The following is a 19,336-nucleotide window of genomic DNA, read 5'->3' as shown; positions in this document are numbered from 1 at the left end:
TTATATTTTGAGACACACATTTGGCATATATTTTGTCATCGATCTATTTATTTATTTAGTTTCTGTAATCAGCAAATCAACTGTCATATTATGCATTCTTTATAATTACGTTTTTACTTTTCTGGTAATCGTTATACAAGCATTAACCCATGCGGTCATGCCTGGACATATCGTTTGACCTGGTTACAAAACAGTTAAGTAAGCAAACGGTTTCCAATTTTCATTCACACGAGGGGACGTTTCATAAGCAGTACTTTGAATAGAGAAAAGCACTGCCTGTTGTGGTTACCAAAACAATCAGCCCACCAACAACATAGCTGGGTGTGTGAGACGCTTAACATCAGATGTAATACAAATAAATATTCAAAGCGTCATATCGACCTGGACCGGCACAGGGATCCCTGGTTGCGAAGAGGGTTGTGTAAGTCGGCACATAGGAGAAACTCCTCTGCGTTTTATATATCTTACACAGGATGGGGAAAGGAGGAAAGGCATCCGAAAATGGTTCCGTGCTTCCATCTCCGAAGTACGTCACCATGGACGACGTACGGGAACACAATACGAAGGGAGACAGCTGGTTGATGATTGATGGGAAAGTTTATGACATAAGTCGATGGGGAGGTAAACATCCCGGAGGAGCAAAAATCCTGAACCACTATGCGGGAGAGGATGCTACGGTAAGATCATCAAAGCAACTCACCAGTTCATATGCTGGTCAGTGTTTCATTTCTTGGAAAAGGTGCATTGTAGAATATTGTATGAAAGTTGTGGACAAAACAAAATGTATCTCCAATTTTGTAGTTTGCCGTCCAAGCCCACCATCTCATTCCAATAAAAGATCATAAAACAAATAGCGTCCCTAACCTACTAAGTAGTAAGATCTTTCCAAACTTCATATCAGTGCACAACCAGATGATGATGTTCCCGATTAGAACGCACATCAGTATAAAGAGAGGTTTTACACCGGTTTTGGATCATCCTTCATCTGGGGATGATTTGAGATTTCATATACTCGTAAACAATAAATCTATACTTTAAGTATGATATCGGACTGAAGAAAATGTTAAGAAATGAAGCTAAATATCATGGTTTTAATGGAGCAGATCAGCTTATTTCTGTCAGTACACTGGTTTTGGATCATCCTTCATCTGGGGATGATTTGAGATTTCATATACTTGTAAACAATAAATCTATACTTTAAGTATGATATCGGACTGAAGAAAATGTTAAGAAATGAAGCTAAATATCATGGTTTTAATGGAGCAGATCAGCTTATTTCTGTCAGTACATGGTGTGTTGGTGTGTCATTTTAAACGATTGGGTCACATGCATACTTCTTGAATTTTCAAATTTCAGTGAAAAAGTTCTTTGATCTTTGAAATTGTAAATTTGATTAAATGTCAAGGGTCAACTGAAAGGTCTGTCCTGATATCCTATTGAGCCCTCTCGATCTGGTCACTTTACTTAGCATGTGAACAAGAGCTAATGAATGTCGCTGGTCACCGTCAAAGTAGTTTAAGTGCATTAATTATAAGGTAGGCTAGAGAAAGGAGCTGTTTATTATGGTGTCAGTGAAAATTAAAATAATAACATTGGGTTATAATTCAATTGGTGAAGAAATGTCACGCCACAACATGGTAGTGAAGAAATGGCACAAAAAGCTTTGAACACACACTTCAGTTATGGCCATTTAATACTAAGGGCTGGAACTATACAGGTGACCATATCTTTACTACCAATAATTACTACAACATGACATTACAATTAGGCCAAACAAAACATATTTGGTGTTTCTGGTAACACTACCTACCCTAAACATATATCTGATGTTTCTGCTAACACTAGTCTACCTACCCTAATTTTTTGTGCTGACCCTAAACTTTTTAAGGCAATTTCAAAGAAGCACTGTTAACTCATTCACCCCTGAAGACACATTTGAACCCTTCCAAATCAAAGGATGGAATAGTTCATTATGAAATTTCAGGGGTCAATGAGTTAAAGTCAAGATCACTCTTCTATAATATAATATAAACCACATAAATTAAGTGTAAAAATAAAATTTGTTACATTTAAACCTACCCTAATTTTTTCTAAAATGTTACAGGAAACACATATATTTTTTTGTCTGGCCTTACATATTACAAGTTTATCACTCCTTCCCGCATAAGAAAAAAATGAGTTTGTTGTTTATGATTCTTGTCTGTTTTTCTTTCAGGATGCTTGGAAATCCTTTCACAATGATAAAGAGTTTGTGAAGAAGTTTATGAAAAGTTTATACGTGGGAGACGTCAAGGATAAAGAGGAGGTAAAAAAAAAAGATAATTTTTGATTAATGATTATATAAACATTTATGTGTAGGTGGCATATATCCATAAATGTCCAAAAATATTTTTCCATAGGGCAAGGTAAAGTTAGGGCAAAAGATCATAATTTAGGCCCAAATATACTCCAAAGTTACAAAAAGAAGCCGTGTTTGGAAAGTAGTAATACAGATTACAGGAAGATTATACTTAGTCTATCTGAATAAAGTTGAACTTTTATCAAGGTCTTTGTATGATCATATGATGGATTGACTATCATGGATCATTTCTCATCTAAAATCAATCTGGTATTTATATATTAATAATATTTAATTCATTTGATTAATTAATCAGAATGAGAAAATAAAATTTTAGTTTTGCAGAAAAAATGTGTAACATCTCATTTTATACATATAAATGTCTATGTTTAAAGTTCTATATAATAAACCTACCTGTGTATATCTTTTATTTTGAAATGTTCTTCCATCAAATTGCAGTCTGAACTTCAAGCTGACTTCCGTGAACTGAGAAGACATGTCGAAGATAGTGATCTGTTGAAGACAAAACCTTGGTTTTTCTGCCTACAATTAGGACATATAATCTTGATGGAGGTCGTGGCTTACTGTCTCATGTCTTATATGGGAGCCACTCCCCTTTCCTTTGTTCTTGGGGCAATGATCCTTGCTGTTGCACAGGTAAAATATATCCTATCCCAATAAATGTTGAAAAGAGCCTGATAAGCTTAAATTGTACTTATATCCCCCCCCCCCCCCCAAAGATTGATATTCATAAGAAAGTTGTATACACGTACATGTATAAGGATTCAAAATGGTGTTAATAAAGATCAAACAGTCAAAAACACTTCTAAATTTGGACAAAGGACTTCCTCAAAATTTCATTTTAAAAAGGAGGGGTGCCAATTATGAGGTTTTCTGAAGAGGGGCTACAGTGCATACTCAGTATGTGTAGACTTTTGCTATAACTTAAAACCCATTTATGTGTCATTACATCCAACAATATTAAAGGTTATGGAAAAACTGTTCACAAATATTGAAATATCATGTACATACAAAAAATATCCTGTTTTCACTGCCAAGAACTCTGTTTTTGAAAATGCGGCAATCAGTCTTGTTATGAATATGATGTTGAAATTTAGTGTATTACAATGTTTGTATTTGATTTCAGTCTCAAGCTGGCTGGACACAACATGATTATGGCCACATGTCTGTTTTTCCTAGTCACAAGATTAACCACATCTTCCATCATCTAGTCATCGGCCACATAAAGGTAGGTTATTTCCTCAACAGATTGCAGGTCAAGGTCATCCATCAAGGGGCAATTCACACTACATTGACCATGGGTTAACTCATTCACCCCTACATATCTAAACTGGACTTGCCCAGTCATTGATTTGTCGAGGTTCAAATTTGACTTTAGGGGTGAATGTGTTATTAATAAACTTTATTTGTTTTACAACAACCATGAAACAAGTTGTTCTATCAACTGTTGTTGGCCAGGCTGGCAGCGTACAATAAGCTCAATGTTGGAGGAAACTAGAGATCCATAAAGATTGTCTGCTCTCTTTTAAAACTGACCACTGGTCAAGACGAAGCTAGGTAATTCACTCTACAACTGATTGGTTAATGTCATTCTTCACATAGATATATATAGGTTATTCACAACACTGACCATTTCAAAGGTTTTATGCAATTAAATGTAAATAGTTCAATGTAGAGATTAAAATTCAATCAGATTCCATATAGTTTGATCTTTGGCATTGACATATTTTGACCTCAACATTTGAACAGGGTGCCTCTTCCCATTGGTGGAACTTCCGTCACTTCCAGCACCATGCCAAGCCTAATGTATTGAGTAAGGACCCAGATGTTGATGTACCCTATCTGTTTCTCCTGGGGGACTATGTTCCCAAGTCATGGGCACTGAAGAAGAAAGGATTCATGCCGTACCAACTGCAGCATAGTTACTGGTTTCTAAGTAAGTTGATTAGACTAAGAATGAAATATATGTGTTTCTCCATTTCCTTATTACTAGGGTTGCAACGATATCTCGTGCAATTATATCATGATATTTTGCATACAGTAGGATACACAATATTTTGTTAAGGTTAAGATACACCTACAAAATGTTCCGGATTTTGTTGTTTCTGAATTTAATCTATTCATATCGGTTCCAACATGGGGAATGACAGCTCCAGCGCTGCATGCACGTCAAAAGACATGAATTGTGTGAAACTTTAAAGTCATGCCTATGTCAGACCAAGTATATTTCGAGTTGTAATATTGTCATTAAAAATGTGCAGCATATCTTTTCTTTTTGCTTCTACTGTTACTATGTGTGTATCGTGATATGTATGATATCCTGACCGCATTGTCTTGATTCATATTGTATTGTCATATTAATGTATCTTTGCAGCCCTACTAACTACCGTAGTTATCAGTACATGTACACTTCTTCAAATTCTCTTGAAACACATATCTCCTTTTCCCCCTTGAAAAATGGCATAGCCATATCAAATCACATTAAATCTGTGAAAGTGATAAGTTTGGCAAATGACGATAAAATATGATATTAATTTAATGTTAATGAAAATAACATGACATAATTTAAACAAAATTATATGACACAAAGAGAGGGGAAAAAAATAGAAAAAAAAATGACATTTACCCTTTCACCACTGTAGACTATAATGGACTCATTCAGATAAATATATGGTAAAGTCTACTAAAGCTACCTAGGGGTGGAAGGGTTATGTAACATGATATTCATACGATTCTGCTGTAACAGATTCTGTTTATTTTAACTTCAGTCGGACCTCCACTGCTTCTTCCCATCTATTTCCACATTGAGAATGTTATGTTCGTCCTCAAGCGTAAAGATTGGGTGGTGAGTGATTTCTTTGACATACAGTGGGACATCTATTTTATTTTTGTTTGTCCAGGTCTGTCCATTACTTTGTCTGTTGTATATATGTATACATGTATATATTATAAAGCAGAAAAATTATCCTTACAGACGAAGAAATATTATAAAAAGAAAAAATTCTCATCAACGAGTCTTTAGTACTTTCATCTCTTCTAGGAGATTCTTCAGACTGTTTATTTGAAGTATATGTTGTGACGTCATAAACTACACGTATGATGTCACATAATAGTTCGCTATAGCGACGTCCGCCATATACGTACCCGCCATAACGATATCACAGCAATATAAATACATTAATTATAGTCTTAAGGCAAAGAGTACTATTTGTTTAGGATTTAGATATACTAGTCATATTTTTTAGTCTATTTATTGGTCTATTATTTACAACAAAAAAATAAAATAATAAAAATATATATAAAAATAAAAACACTCCCTGTGTGGGGCGAACTCAGGACCATTGCATAACTGATCTGACACACTACCGATGTCACTACTTTACACACACTATATACATTTTTAGAGCTTAAAATGAAGAAAATGGCCATGTAATTGTAATAAGCAACAGGAGCGCTTCATAGTGAAAAAATCTCCTAAGGTTGTGGGACATAACCTAAGTTTATGATGTCAGCTTGAAGCTTCTATGATATATATATCTGAATCAAGGACAAGCTCTCCAATTGCTCAAAGGCTATAGCTAACAAGTGGTTAGAACATAGAATAAAAAATATGAACAGTTATTGAACACAACACAGTTCAGAACCTCTGATATACTATCATTTCACTGACATGGTTTTGTTTTTCGACATATCCGATTGATGTGTTTTGAAGATTTGTTTGCTTTGAAACCTCTTGCTTCTTAACTCAATCACCCCCTGATGACATTTGAACTCTTCCAATTCTAAGGTTGGAATAGTTCATTAAGAAATTTCAGGGGTAAATGAGGTAATTGGTAACAATTTGAATTTCTCACTAACTACTGGTTACTGGTTAAAGTTAACCAACCTTTGAGCAACTGGGGCGTGATTGCTTTTCTTTAGTTATTATATTCCGAAGTTTTGTGTTCTGGATTTTCATGAGTTTTATTTTTCATGATAAACACCATTGCAATACAGCAATGTATATGTATTATCCCTATCAATACAACATGGCGAGCTGGTGTAGTGACTTGGAATTAAGTTAACTTGTGAATGTTGCAGGACCTCGGTGTGACACTGACATTCTTCGTGCGCTGGTTCTATTTTTACGGCCCGTTATTCGGGGGATGGGAGGCATTTGGCCTGTATATGTTTGTGAGGTAAGTGATATAAAGTATTAACAGCTAAAAGGAGGGTCTTATGGTGAATAAATAATTACAATAAAATCAACATTTAAAAGATATCAATAAGTTTTATGTGAAATTTTTTTTTCATTGAAAAACATTTTTTTTATTTTAATGAAAATATGGGAAGATTTTTTTTATTTTTTAAATGATGATAAATGATGCTGTAATCATGAATTCAGCATAATGTATAACACAAGCCATTAAGTAATACAGTTATAAACATTCTGGTTGTTACAGTTTGCCTATATTGACCTATGAAAATATATAAATACAACTAGTTTAGCTTATATTTCACCACTGTGTGTCAAAATTCGACGGACATATTATGGAATAACGTTTGCGTCCGTCTGTCTGTCCGCTCGTTTAAAGTTTAGGTGCAGGTTTCTTCAGTAGTCTATGGTTAGTCAGATCATGTGTTATTGTCCTAATTTTTAGCATGGATGTTCATGTGGGGTCTAACAAGGACAATAAATCCATATTTTTGTTAATTTTGGACGTGTTTGGGACTTAACAAACGAAAAATCATTGGATAGGGTCAGACGGGCGTATTATGCTTATCAGTTATTCCACCATCATTATTTAATAATGATGACAGTCCAGGTGTAATATTATATGGGGCCTATCAGAGGGCACTTTTTATATATATACTTATCTTGCATTTGAAAGAACATCTGCACATACAGTCAAAGTTATTGGTAAGATAAGGTACAGTATTTATTCACAGCCTCATCATTTTATTTGTATTATCACAGGTTCCTAGAAAGTCATTGGTTTACATGGGTCACCCAGATGAGCCACATTCCAATGAAGATTGCCCGTGATGACAAACAGGACTGGTTCTCTCTGCAGCTTGCCACGACATGTAATGTGGAGCCTGGATATTTCAACGACTGGTTCACTGGTCACCTTAACTACCAAGTAGAACACCAGTAAGTTATACCTCCCTCATCGGTCTGTCTATCCAGGGTCCGACACATACACTAGTCTTTAAGTCAACGAATGGTTCACTGGTCACCTTAACTACCAAGTAGAACACCAGTAAGTTATACCTCCCTCATCGGTCTGTCTATCCAGGGTCCGACACATACACTAGTCTTTAAGTCAACGAATGGTTCACTGGTCACCTTAACTACCAAGTAGAACACCAGTAAGTTATACCTCCCTCATCGGTCTGTCTATCCAGGGTCCGACACATACACTAGTCTTTAAGTCAACGAATGGTTCACTGGTCACCTTAACTACCAAGTAGAACACCAGTAAGTTATACCTCCCTCATCGGTCTGTCTATCCAGGGTCCGACACATACACTAGTCTTTAAGTCAACGAATGGTTCACTGGTCACCTTAACTACCAAGTAGAACACCAGTAAGTTATACCTCCCTCATCGGTCTGTCTATCCAGGGTCCGACACATACACTAGTCTTTAAGTCAACGAATGGTTCACTGGTCACCTTAACTACCAAGTAGAACACCAGTAAGTTATACCTCCCTCATCGGTCTGTCTATCCAGGGTCCGACACATACACTAGTCTTTAAGTCAACGAATGGTTCACTGGTCACCTTAACTACCAAGTAGAACACCAGTAAGTTATACCTCCCTCATCGGTCTGTCTATCCAGGGTCCGACACATACACTAGTCTTTAAGTCAACGAATGGTTCACTGGTCACCTTAACTACCAAGTAGAACACCAGTAAGTTATACCTCCCTCAGTCTGTCTGTCTATCCAGGGTCTGACACATACACTAGTCCTCTAGTCAACGACTGGTTCACTGGTCACCTTAACTACCAAGTAGAACACCAGTAAGTTATACCTCCCTCAGTCTGTCTGTCTATCCAGGGTCTGACACATACACTAGTCCTCTAGTCAACGACTGGTTCACTGGTCACCTTAACTACCAAGTAGAACACCAGTAAGTTATACCTCCCTAAGTCTGTCTGTCTATCAAGGGTCTGACACATAAACTAGTCCTTTATTCCACGACTGGTTCACTGGTCACCTTAACTACCAAGTAGAACACCAGAAAGTTATACCTCCCTAAGTCTGTCTGTCTATCCAGGGTCAGACACATACACTAGTCCTCTAGTCAACGACTGGTTCACTGGTCACCTTAACTACCAAGTAGAACACCAGAAAGTTATACCTCCCTAAGTCTGTCTGTCTATCCAGGGTCAGACACATACACTAGTCCTTTAGTCCACGACTGGTTCACTGGTCACCTTAACTACCAAGTAGAACACCAGTAAGTTATACCTCCCCCAGTCTGTCTGTCTTTCCAGGGTCTGACACATACACAAGTCCTCTAGTCAACGACTGGTTCACTGGTCACCTTAATTACCAAGAAGAACACCAGTAAGTTAAACCTCCCCTAGTCTGTCTGTCTATCCAGGGTACGACACATACACAAGTCTTTAGTCAACGACTGGTTCACTGGTCACCTTAACTACCAAGTAGAACACCAGTAAGTTATACCTCCCTAAGTCTGTCTGTCTATCCAGGGTCCGACACCTACACAAGTCCTCTAGTCAACGACTGGTTCACTGGTCACCTTAACTTCCAAGTAGAACACCAGTAAGTTATACCTCCCTCATCAGTCTGTCTATCCAGGGTCTGACACATATTCTAGTCCTTTTGTCAACGACTGGTTCACTGGTCACCTTAACTACCAAGTAGAACATCAGTAAGTTATACCTCCCCCAGTCAGTCTGTCTATCCAGGGTCCGACACATGCACTTGTCCTCTGGTCACAGACTAGTAAACTTTAGCAAGGACTAATGAATTAACTAATCGAACTGGTCCTGTGGATTTGTAAAAAATATATTATCACAATATCACCTGAAAGATAGATTATGAAATATGAATATCACTTTTGGAAAACTGCTAAAAATAAAGATCTATGTATTTGCAGGGCAGTTATAAAAAAAATCCAAAAACTTTACCATGTCTTTATATTATGGCAGTAGTGATTTTATGTCTCTTACAATCACTTTCTTATGTTTAGTGCTTGAGATGTTTCCTTAAGGAAATCTTGGACCGGTTACATTGACGAAGGACTAGTAAATAATCTACTCAACTAGTCCTGTGGACTACTATACAAAATTAGTTAGTGTTTAACACTACTGTCATGTTTTGAAAATCAGGTGCCATGTTTTATTCGCAAAAAAACCCATGTCTTCTATTCCCGATGCATTCAAAAAACCGATAACACAGAGAAGGGAGGTAATATTCTGGTTTTCTTTTTTACAATTACATGTAGATGAGTACAGAACAAACAGTAAGGTTGGAATTAATTCATTTTTTCAGTCTTTTTCCCACCATGCCAAGACACAACCTACACAAGATTGTTCCACAGGTGCGGGCGATCTGTAAGAAACACAACATACCATACCGATGTAAAAGTCTGTACGGGGCGTTTGCTGACATTGTACAGTAAGTGTTTAAAAAAATAATAAAAAATTAAAAATGAAGAATTTGCCAAAAAAATGAAAATAATTGAAAAGTGTTATTTTGAAACAGTTAAGCTGACATAAGATTTTTCAAATTCAGAAAAAGAAAAAAAATTAGAAAGAGAATATTTCAGCTTATACTAAAAAGAGATTGGAGGCCGAATGCCTTTCTTCATAAAACCAGTTGAAAATAAAATTCTGTGTCCAAGTCCTAGTTCAAGTTAGAAATCACTGTATTCAAAGTCTTTCAACTGTACTTCCTTTTCCTTATGGAGATTCCTGTCTCTCACAATTCTGGTGTTCAAAGTGTACTTTTTAAATCCTCAAAACATTTCTGGAAGAAAACAACAGTTTTATGAATATATGCGGTCTGGACTGGACACCCTCATTTAATCGGGATTATTTGCAAGTCAAGTGGTCATATATTTCAGTATCACTTACCTTTTTTCTTTGTCTTGTTTTCCAGCTCCCTGAAGAAGTCCGGTGATATATGGTACGAAGCCCGATATGAAGGATAGACTGTTTTTATTCTTCTTGCTGTGATGAAAAAATTCTCTGTTGCCTTACAATCAGTCAAACATGTGATTTTCTATTTATTCATTGAATTTGACTTTTTGCCATTAAGGAGGATATTGCTATATCTATTTTCATATTTGCAACAGAAATACTTTCCATGATGCATAAAACAGAGCTGAAAGGTACATTTTACATGATTATATTGTGAAATCGAGTAACTATTGGTTCTCATTAGAAACTTTTTTGACACAAAAAGCCCCCCCAAAAAAAATTTGAAGATAAGTCAGTTTAACCAATTAAATTCTGGATAATGCAGTGTTAGCATACCTGTTCTTTCTGGAAACCTCTCTCAACTGTAAAAGGATACTGGTAAATGTATTTAATTATCTTCTAATTTGATAACTCTGTGATGTTGTTAGAAATGTGTAAAATAAGAAAAATATCTACAGTTATGCCCCTTTTACCAAGGATACTATATATTTGATCACTTTTGTTGATCAATTAAATTGTCATTATAAGCATGCCTTAGCATTTGATATTGTTAATAGACGAAATGCAAGAAAGCAAGATGTAATGAATGTCTTTCATCCAAAGGCATTTTTTAAAGTTTGACATTTTTTATTGAGTATCATGTTAGGTCACATGTTATGATTTTTATGATTCAATTTGAGCTGGAAAAGTTTTGTTATTTGATGTGTCATTTTTTCAGAAAAAATAATTTCAAATAATATGACAATTTATGCGTATGTTTGTGAGTGTTTTTTTTTTTCAAATTATTAATAGAAATGTTTGACTTGGCTGTTAAAGTCCAAATATGAACTGTGATGAGAAAATTAGGTTTATCAGAATATCACGACAAAATTGTTATACAGGCATACATGTACCGTATTTACAATATTATTATTTAATATTGTTGCATAAATGTGTAAAATAATCCTCATACAAGTCTTTTCCTCCTGCTGGAAGATCTTTTCTAGTCTCATCAAGTGTACTACAGTATAATCATTACATTTCTCTCTTTTTGTATACCTATACATTTTGTATATATATTATCACATGACATTATACTCCCGGTATTTGTTTGTAAAGTAGTTGCATGCATAATTACTTAAAGCATTAATAAGTGTCTTGAAATACTTACAAATTATATTCTTCTGGAACTTAATTCAAATTTTTTGTCCGATATTAATTTCTGAAGCAACTTAAGGGTATATGCTACCTTACCAATACTACCAAATGATTTGTGTAAGTTATCTCCCTTGATATATTTTTACTACCTGGTTATCTCCCTTGATCTATTTTTACTACCTGGTTATCTCCCTTGATATATTTTGACTACCTGGTAATATTGTGAAATAAATGAATGAAAACAAGCTGTACATTCTTGTGTAGTTTGAATGTTATACCATCATGAATTGATAATGATATATTTTTTTTTTTTTTTTTTCGGTATGGACTCTTTTTGGAAAGAAAATGCATATTAAAACAAGCATTTTCGTTGCTAAATGATTAACCAAAGTTACTTGCCTATGCATGTACTCAATAGGAATGTTTGTTTATGTAATTATATATATATAATTTATTATTTATTAAAAGTGGCATGACTAAGTAGGCTTTTTTGTGTAATATCAAATATTGTGATATTATTGTATACAATATCTGTAAATTAGATTAAAATTCTGGTCATAGAAGATACTCTTTTGTTTCTATATATTGAACAACTTAATGTTACATTATTGTGTTGTATATAAAGTAATCTATCAACGTAGTGTTATTTGCCGCATTATATCACATCATCTGACTTTTGATTAGTGAAATAATATCAATTCAGTATGTTACACCTGAAATAACATAGTGACACCACACTAAGCTGTAAAATGATATCATGAATTAATACTGAATTGCAAAAAATGGCATAATTTTTCTGGGTTTTTTTTTCGCTACCTATTATTTGTAGCCAAATATGTTGTTTTACATAGATTTGTAAATTATTTGATAAAAAAAACACTAAAAATTGTTGCCCTTCAGTTTGAGTTTTTTTTTACAAGCTGAGCTTGCTCATAAAAGTCCCATATCCTGGAAACTGGTTTGATACGTCCTCTGTACGTATATATGACAAGAATTCCAAGGTCGTATCATGTTTGACAGGAGCTACATTGTATATGATAATATGTAAGCCAGACATTTTTCACTTGTTAAGATGTTTATCTTCAATAATACTTTTAATACAATAACTGTATAGCGTTATACAAAGAATGTACATACCAGTATATTTTGATATAAAAGATTTTTTTTATCTATTTTTCTCCAAACAGCTGTCCTTTTTGTGAATCTTACTATTTTGTAACTATTTTCTTATAGTCAAGATCTTCTCATGAAGATCATATGTGCTTCATGTATATACAAGAAATATTTTTCATCTGAATGAAACTTATTGTTATATCTACTTTAGAAAAAAAAAGATAAAAAGATGTGGAGATTACCAGCATTTTATGCCTAAGTGCATAAATTCAATTAAACGCCTCAGTACATAAATTCAATTAAACGCCTTGGTGCATAAATTCAATTAAACCTCAATAATGCTAACTTTGGAATATTAAAAATCTCCAATTTTTTCCTTTTCATGTGATATAGAATATTGTGTTGTAACACAATATATAATTCTGTATTGTATTGTATGTTTACTTCTGATGACTTATATGAATTGAAACTCTAATAAGTATGGAATATTTTGGCACCATCTGATAAAATGGTAACATGATTTGGTTGTATTTTTAACTCTTTTACCCCTGAAGACACATTTGAACTCTTCCAATTCAAAGGTTGGAATAGTTCATTATGAAATTTAAGGGGTGGATAAGTTAAAAAGAAATAATTCTCTTTATTTTATACTTATGTTTTAGTTTAAAGATTAAACTGTAACTGACCTGATCCTCAAATTTTGAGATATTTTTTCATATACAAATTTTTTATACTGATTTAGGATTTTTGGAGAAAATGATGCCTTGGTGTAATTTAGATTTCTATCTCTGAAATTTCGCATTTATGCACTAATTTGTTTTTGAGGTATAGAAAACAAACACATAATTATTATGATGCTGATGTTAAGGAGAATTAATTTGGACTGTTACTACAAATGATAATGTTTCTTGGTTTATTTTATGATTTAAACAATCAAGAAATATTTTAAGTTGAAATATTCCATTTTTGGTCCATCAGTTTCACAATTTAATCCACAGATATTGATAGATGAGGATTTTTTTTATCAAATGTTATGTTACCAAGAGGTCAAGGGTGGGGTTAGCACTTTTCACCATTTCTCAGATTTTGAAGCAAGTTGAAGTGATATTGCACATTTTTCTTAAATTGTTCGAAAATATTCAACCATTTGCGTAACATTTTATTTTAGAAATTCGAGAATTCTTGAGGCTATTTATAGCAGTTTATCCTCCTTTGTCCATTGGTTACAAGTCTGAGAACCGGTGAGATATTTGTTGAAACAGTGGCAATTTTGATATTTGATCAGTGTTTATGTACAGGCTCAGAGAAATAGAAAACAATAGAAGCATAATCAAAGTGGTGACTGTCTGAGATTACTCTGTTGTGTGCTATGCAATAATACTGTATAATAAGGTTTGTATGGAGTTGATACTTCAACAACTCCGGTGTAATTCTTAGTTTTTTCATTTTCATAAACATATATTCTAAATTTTCTCAATTTATTTTGCAATACATTTTTACGATTAATGAAAGGATTTTTGTTGTTTTTAGCTCACCTGGTCCGAAGGACTGGTGAGCTTATGCCTTGGTGCAGCGTTCGTGGTCGGTCCCTCAACTTTTCCTTTAAAACACTTCTTGTCCTGAAAATCCCAGTTGATTTTGACTAAATTTGGTCTGGAGCACCCTTAGGGCTAGGGCATTCAATTTTGTAAACTGTGGTTGTGGCCCTCCTGGGGGCAGAGGGGCCGGGCCCAATAAGGGAAATAGAGATAAAACCTTTAAAATCCTTCTTCTACGGTAGGGATAAAGGTATTTTATCCAAATTTAGTCAACCATTCTTAGACCAAGGGGACTAAATTTTGGTATAAACCGTGGATGTGGTCCCCCTGGGGGCAGAGGGGTAGGGCGGAACAGGGGAAATAGAGGTAAACTTATAAAATCTTTCTTCTACGATAGGGATTAAGGGATTGTATCCAAATTTTGTCTGGAGCATCTTAGGGCAAAAGGGACTCAATTTTGTATAAACGGTGGGTGTGGGCCCCCTCGGGGCAGAGTGGTGGGGCCCAATCGGGGATAGAGTTAATATCTTGAAATGCCTTCTACCGTAGGTATAAAAGCATTTTAACCTAATTTAGTCTGGTGCATCCTTTGGTCCAGGGGACTAAATTTTGTATAAATTGTGGGTGTGGCCCCCCTTGGGACAGAGGGGTGGGTCTGAATAGGGAAAATAGAAATAAAACCATTAAAATCCTCTCTTCTACCATAGAGATTAAGAGATTTCATCCCAATTTGGTCTTGAGCATCCGTGTGCCAAGGAGACTCAATTTTGTATAAACGATGAGTTTGGACCCGCAGAGGGGTGGTGTCGAATAGAAAATAGAGGTAAAACCATTGAAATTCTTCTCCCATAGGGGTAAAGAGATTTTATTCTAATTTGGTCTTGAGCATCCTTGGGCCAAGATGACTCAATTTTGTATAAATGGTAGGTGTTGCCCCTTTGCGTGCAGGTGGCGGGGCTCAAAAGGGGAATCTGAGGTTTAGATCTTTAAAATCGGTCTCATTTCTGTACCATTGGAGAGATTTTATACAAATTTGGTCTGGAGCATCCTTGGGCAAAGGTGACCAAATTTTGTATAAAAGGAGGGTTGTGGCCCCTCTGGCTCTGTGTGCAGAGTTACGGGGCCCAATAGGAGAATATGAGGTTTAAATCTTTAAAATCCTTCTTCTGAACCATTGGAGGGATTTTATGTAATAAGAATAATTTCCCTTGGTTGCTTTATTATCCCGATGAGCGATACAGGCCCTCTGGGCCTCTTGTTCCTCAATTTGGACCTACAACCATCAGAAAATGTTGGTTCCTTATAGTAATCTGCATTGGGCAACGTTGACGCTCACTTTCGTTCTCTGCACACCAATAATATGTCATGCCAAAGTTGAAAGCACGTGGTAAGCTATTTGAATGGTTTCAGATTAATCAAAATGACCAATCGATAGGCTGATATACTTAACATTTGAAGATTACAGAGGAAAGACACCCGGCTTGAAAGCGGTGTTATTTTACCGTTATGTAGCAACGCACTTCTTTTCCTGTACTCAAATGAATCAAGTTACAACTAGTGGTCTTGTATCACCCGGAGGCATGGTAGTCTAGTGGTAGGACGCCGGGCTCATGACTGAAGCGTTGCAGGTTCGGGTCACGACACGGCACTGTGTTGTATCTTTTAGCAAGATACTTTACTCCGCTTGTTCCAGTCTACTCAGCTGTTAATGCATGAGTTAGACGTGGTTGGGTAGTGCTAGAATTGTTGAATGCTAGCTGTGAGCGCCGAAATGGCAGCAACGGCTGTATGCTCTCTATAGGGAGTTGAGAAAGATATTGGCTGCTTGCAAAGGCCCAATACCAACGGATAACAATTTGTGAACCGCTTTGAGACGACCTACGAACTAGGTTGTGATTAATTATTATACGCAATGTGACGCACGTGACAAGAAACATAGCATCTGACTTCGTTTCGACTTCTATAGGTGCAGGCCAGAGATTCGACATTCTAGAGGTGCAGGCCAGAGATTCGACATTCTAGAGGTGCAGGCCAGAGATTCGACATTCTAGAGGTGCAGGCCAGAGATCGTAAACCCTCGAATTTTGAGGATGGTGTATTGCATTGGTTCACGTACGTCTGTCCAGATTGTTATATATACGTCTCCGGTCTGTCTAAACTTTCCGCAAATCTCTTCCCGCATGATAGCTCGAGGTCCGATTATATGATAACGTTTAAATTCAACATGTGTTGGACATCGGCATTGTTGAACGAAAACTACTATTGCTGTGTGGAAGTTAGTTAGGGAATATGAATTACGATTACTGTCCTAAGAATAAAAAAACCCACCGCATCGCCATCGTGACAGTATGTAAAAGAAATGCATTTAATATAAGTTTGTTAAAACCTTTCAAACTTTCCATGTATTACCAAAGTGATAATATATATATATTAATTTTCATTATTTTGTACTTTCAAATTATTTTGTAACAGCGTATGTCCAATGCGCTGTCATCTTTTTTGATACATGGACTTGTCAAACCTGTTTGTGCAGTCCACGTCTCGACCTGAGTATTTGTCTTGTCACGTGATTGTGTATTCGAACGCGTACATGTGACTTTTTACCGTCACTCCTGCACTTGACACTGACAATACGTACCCACCGTACATGTACTAGCATATATTTAGGACATATACCCTACTATATTTTGAAATTTACGTCGGTATATCGTGATTACACTGTCGCAAGCTGTCCAGATAAACGGATATTTTCGCCAGTATAATCACGATATACCGCCGCAAAATTTTAATACTAAATAATCAATTTCATGACGTGTCAGTCGTAGTCATTAAAGTCATTAACAATTTGTTCATGGAACATCTGGAGCAAGAAGCAATAGCCACTGCCCCCATAGAATGCAAGCCTAGCTTATGGAAACGTTATGTTGACGACATACTTGAGATAATCAATAAGGGGTCACAGAAAGATTTGACCACACATATCAACACTATAGATGCCACTAACAACATCACATTTACATGTAATGAAGAAACCAACGGCACAATGCCCTTCCTAGACACCTTACTGGTAAAGAAAAAAAGACGGAACCATGAAGGTATTGGTCTATAGAAAAAAGACCCATACGGACCAATACCTGAACTTCAGATCTCACCATCCTTTACACCAGAAGTTAGGCGTCATACGCACATTGCTCAACAGATGTGATACAATAGTCACAGAACAACAGGACAAAACACAAGAGCAGAATCACATCGCTCGTGCAATGAGAACATGTGCATATCCGGAATGGGCGCTAAAACGGGTAAAAAACAGTGTCAAAGTAAGGAGAGGAACAAGAAAAGGCCATTCAAGGATAAGAACAAAACCAAAGGTCAAGTTGTTATCCCGTATATAAAGGGTATATCCGAAACCATCCAGAGGATATATCGCGGTCATGACATATAAACTGCCATGAAGCCCCACAAGACGCTTCGCAGTATCCTAGTACACCCTAAGGATAAAACATCCAAAGAATACGTCGCAGAATGCGTATACGAAAACGGATGCAAAAACTGCGACGCGCCGTATATTGGAGAGACTGGAAGGCGAGTTTGGGTCCGCCTTGGTGAACACCGGAAAGATACAGAAACCCAAGAAGGTAGGAACTTCACCAGATCAGAAAGAAAACAGTCGAGTCCCGGTTAAATAAATCGGCAATCACATACCATACCACACAGAAAAACCATGTGATTAAATGGGATAACTTCAAAGTTTTGGACAGAGAGAGCAATCTGTTCAAGCGGCAGATAAAGGAAGCCATCTGGATACGCCGCAGTGGGCCAATTCTAAATCGAGACGAGTGGGCTCAAAGACTCTCGCACATCTATGACCAAGAGTAGCTGAATTGAGTCATTTCGGTACATATATAACAATTATTGTTCATCGTTTCGTGCGTAGCCAAAATCGACATCGATTTTATGGACAACACGTACACATTTTACACATTTGTGTGCATACGCTTCACTGGTCATTTGTCTGATGAAGGTGACAGTGTACATATCGTACTAGTCATCGAAACGTCACATAGAAAATGTTATTGGTTGTGTAAAAAGAATTTCTCATAATTAACTATCGCCATCCGGGCTTCATATGCAGATGAGAAAATGGCGGACGGTATATCTTGGTTATGCTATTAAGAAGGCTCCACCCTTTCGCAATTAACCAGTAGAATTCGTTGAAACTTTCACATAATGGTTATGCAACTATGAGGTGATTTTATGAAAATCTAAGCATTCAGATAGATTGGGGATTTGTTTTGGGAAAATACCCCAAAAGTTTAATTTTAGTCAATTTTATTATATTTTCTTTTTTTTTTGGTGCGTGGCATTGTTCGGAAAAATAACAACAATAAAACAATTGATTATTTCATTAATGATAAGTTATAGAATGAAGACCAGGACATTGACATAAAAGGCATGCTAACGACAGGAGACATAATAGCCGTGATTACTGACGATGTAACCAGTGGCTATTATCTGATTAAGGTACTTGCCACTTGTTTGAATTTATTTTTTTCAGTAATTCTCTCTTTTGTCGAGCAAATTATGCGCGTTTACCGTTTAAAGTAATAGCACAATCTTCCAATTTATTGGCAAACCCATCATCTTACATGCAGGCAGGGGGTTTTATGCACAAAGAATGACGATTTAAAAATAAATGTCTTTATGCAGGTAACAACTCCTACGCATATTTGTATAAGCTGACCAGATGTACGGAGGATGAATGGGGTAACTATTTTCAGCATGGATCGGAGGTAATATAGGGCCTCTATCTTGACCAGCTGTACGTTTTAAATTTGAGATACATGCTTCGGAGGGGCAACGAAGCTATTGTGTATGATGTGGCAGCTGTATATATTTTGACGGACAGCACGAAGGAAGAAGAGCATCTAGATAGTTAAGACTGTGTAAATGTGATGAGCAAAATATAATCTTGTCAGGTCATTTAAACAATAACTGGTTGTCTGGATGTAATTATTGTTGATATAATTA

At 36.0% G+C, this 19,336-nt stretch overlaps 1 protein-coding gene across 1 annotated transcript; it reads left to right on the top strand.

The window, feature by feature from the left end:
- Positions 1-381: 381 nt before the first annotated feature.
- LOC110449385 (fatty acid desaturase 2-like) lies at positions 382-14,269 on the top strand. The gene is made up of 10 exons (XM_021496237.1): positions 382-677; positions 2,216-2,305; positions 2,798-2,995; positions 3,486-3,587; positions 4,109-4,295; positions 5,128-5,204; positions 6,440-6,537; positions 7,317-7,493; positions 9,868-9,993; positions 10,477-14,269. Exons 1-10 carry the CDS (start codon positions 474-476, stop codon positions 10,526-10,528), a joined length of 1,311 nt encoding a protein of 436 aa, XP_021351912.1. The 5' UTR covers positions 382-473; the 3' UTR covers positions 10,529-14,269.
- The last annotated feature ends 5,067 nt before the right edge of the window (positions 14,270-19,336 follow it).

This window comes from Mizuhopecten yessoensis, unplaced genomic scaffold, assembly GCF_002113885.1.
Source record: "Mizuhopecten yessoensis strain PY_sf001 unplaced genomic scaffold, ASM211388v2 scaffold4599, whole genome shotgun sequence".
In the NCBI taxonomy this organism is placed as follows: domain Eukaryota; kingdom Metazoa; phylum Mollusca; class Bivalvia; order Pectinida; family Pectinidae; genus Mizuhopecten; species Mizuhopecten yessoensis.
The sequence above is the reverse complement of the archived record's forward strand: the minus strand, read 5'-3'. Positions and strand labels throughout refer to the sequence as shown.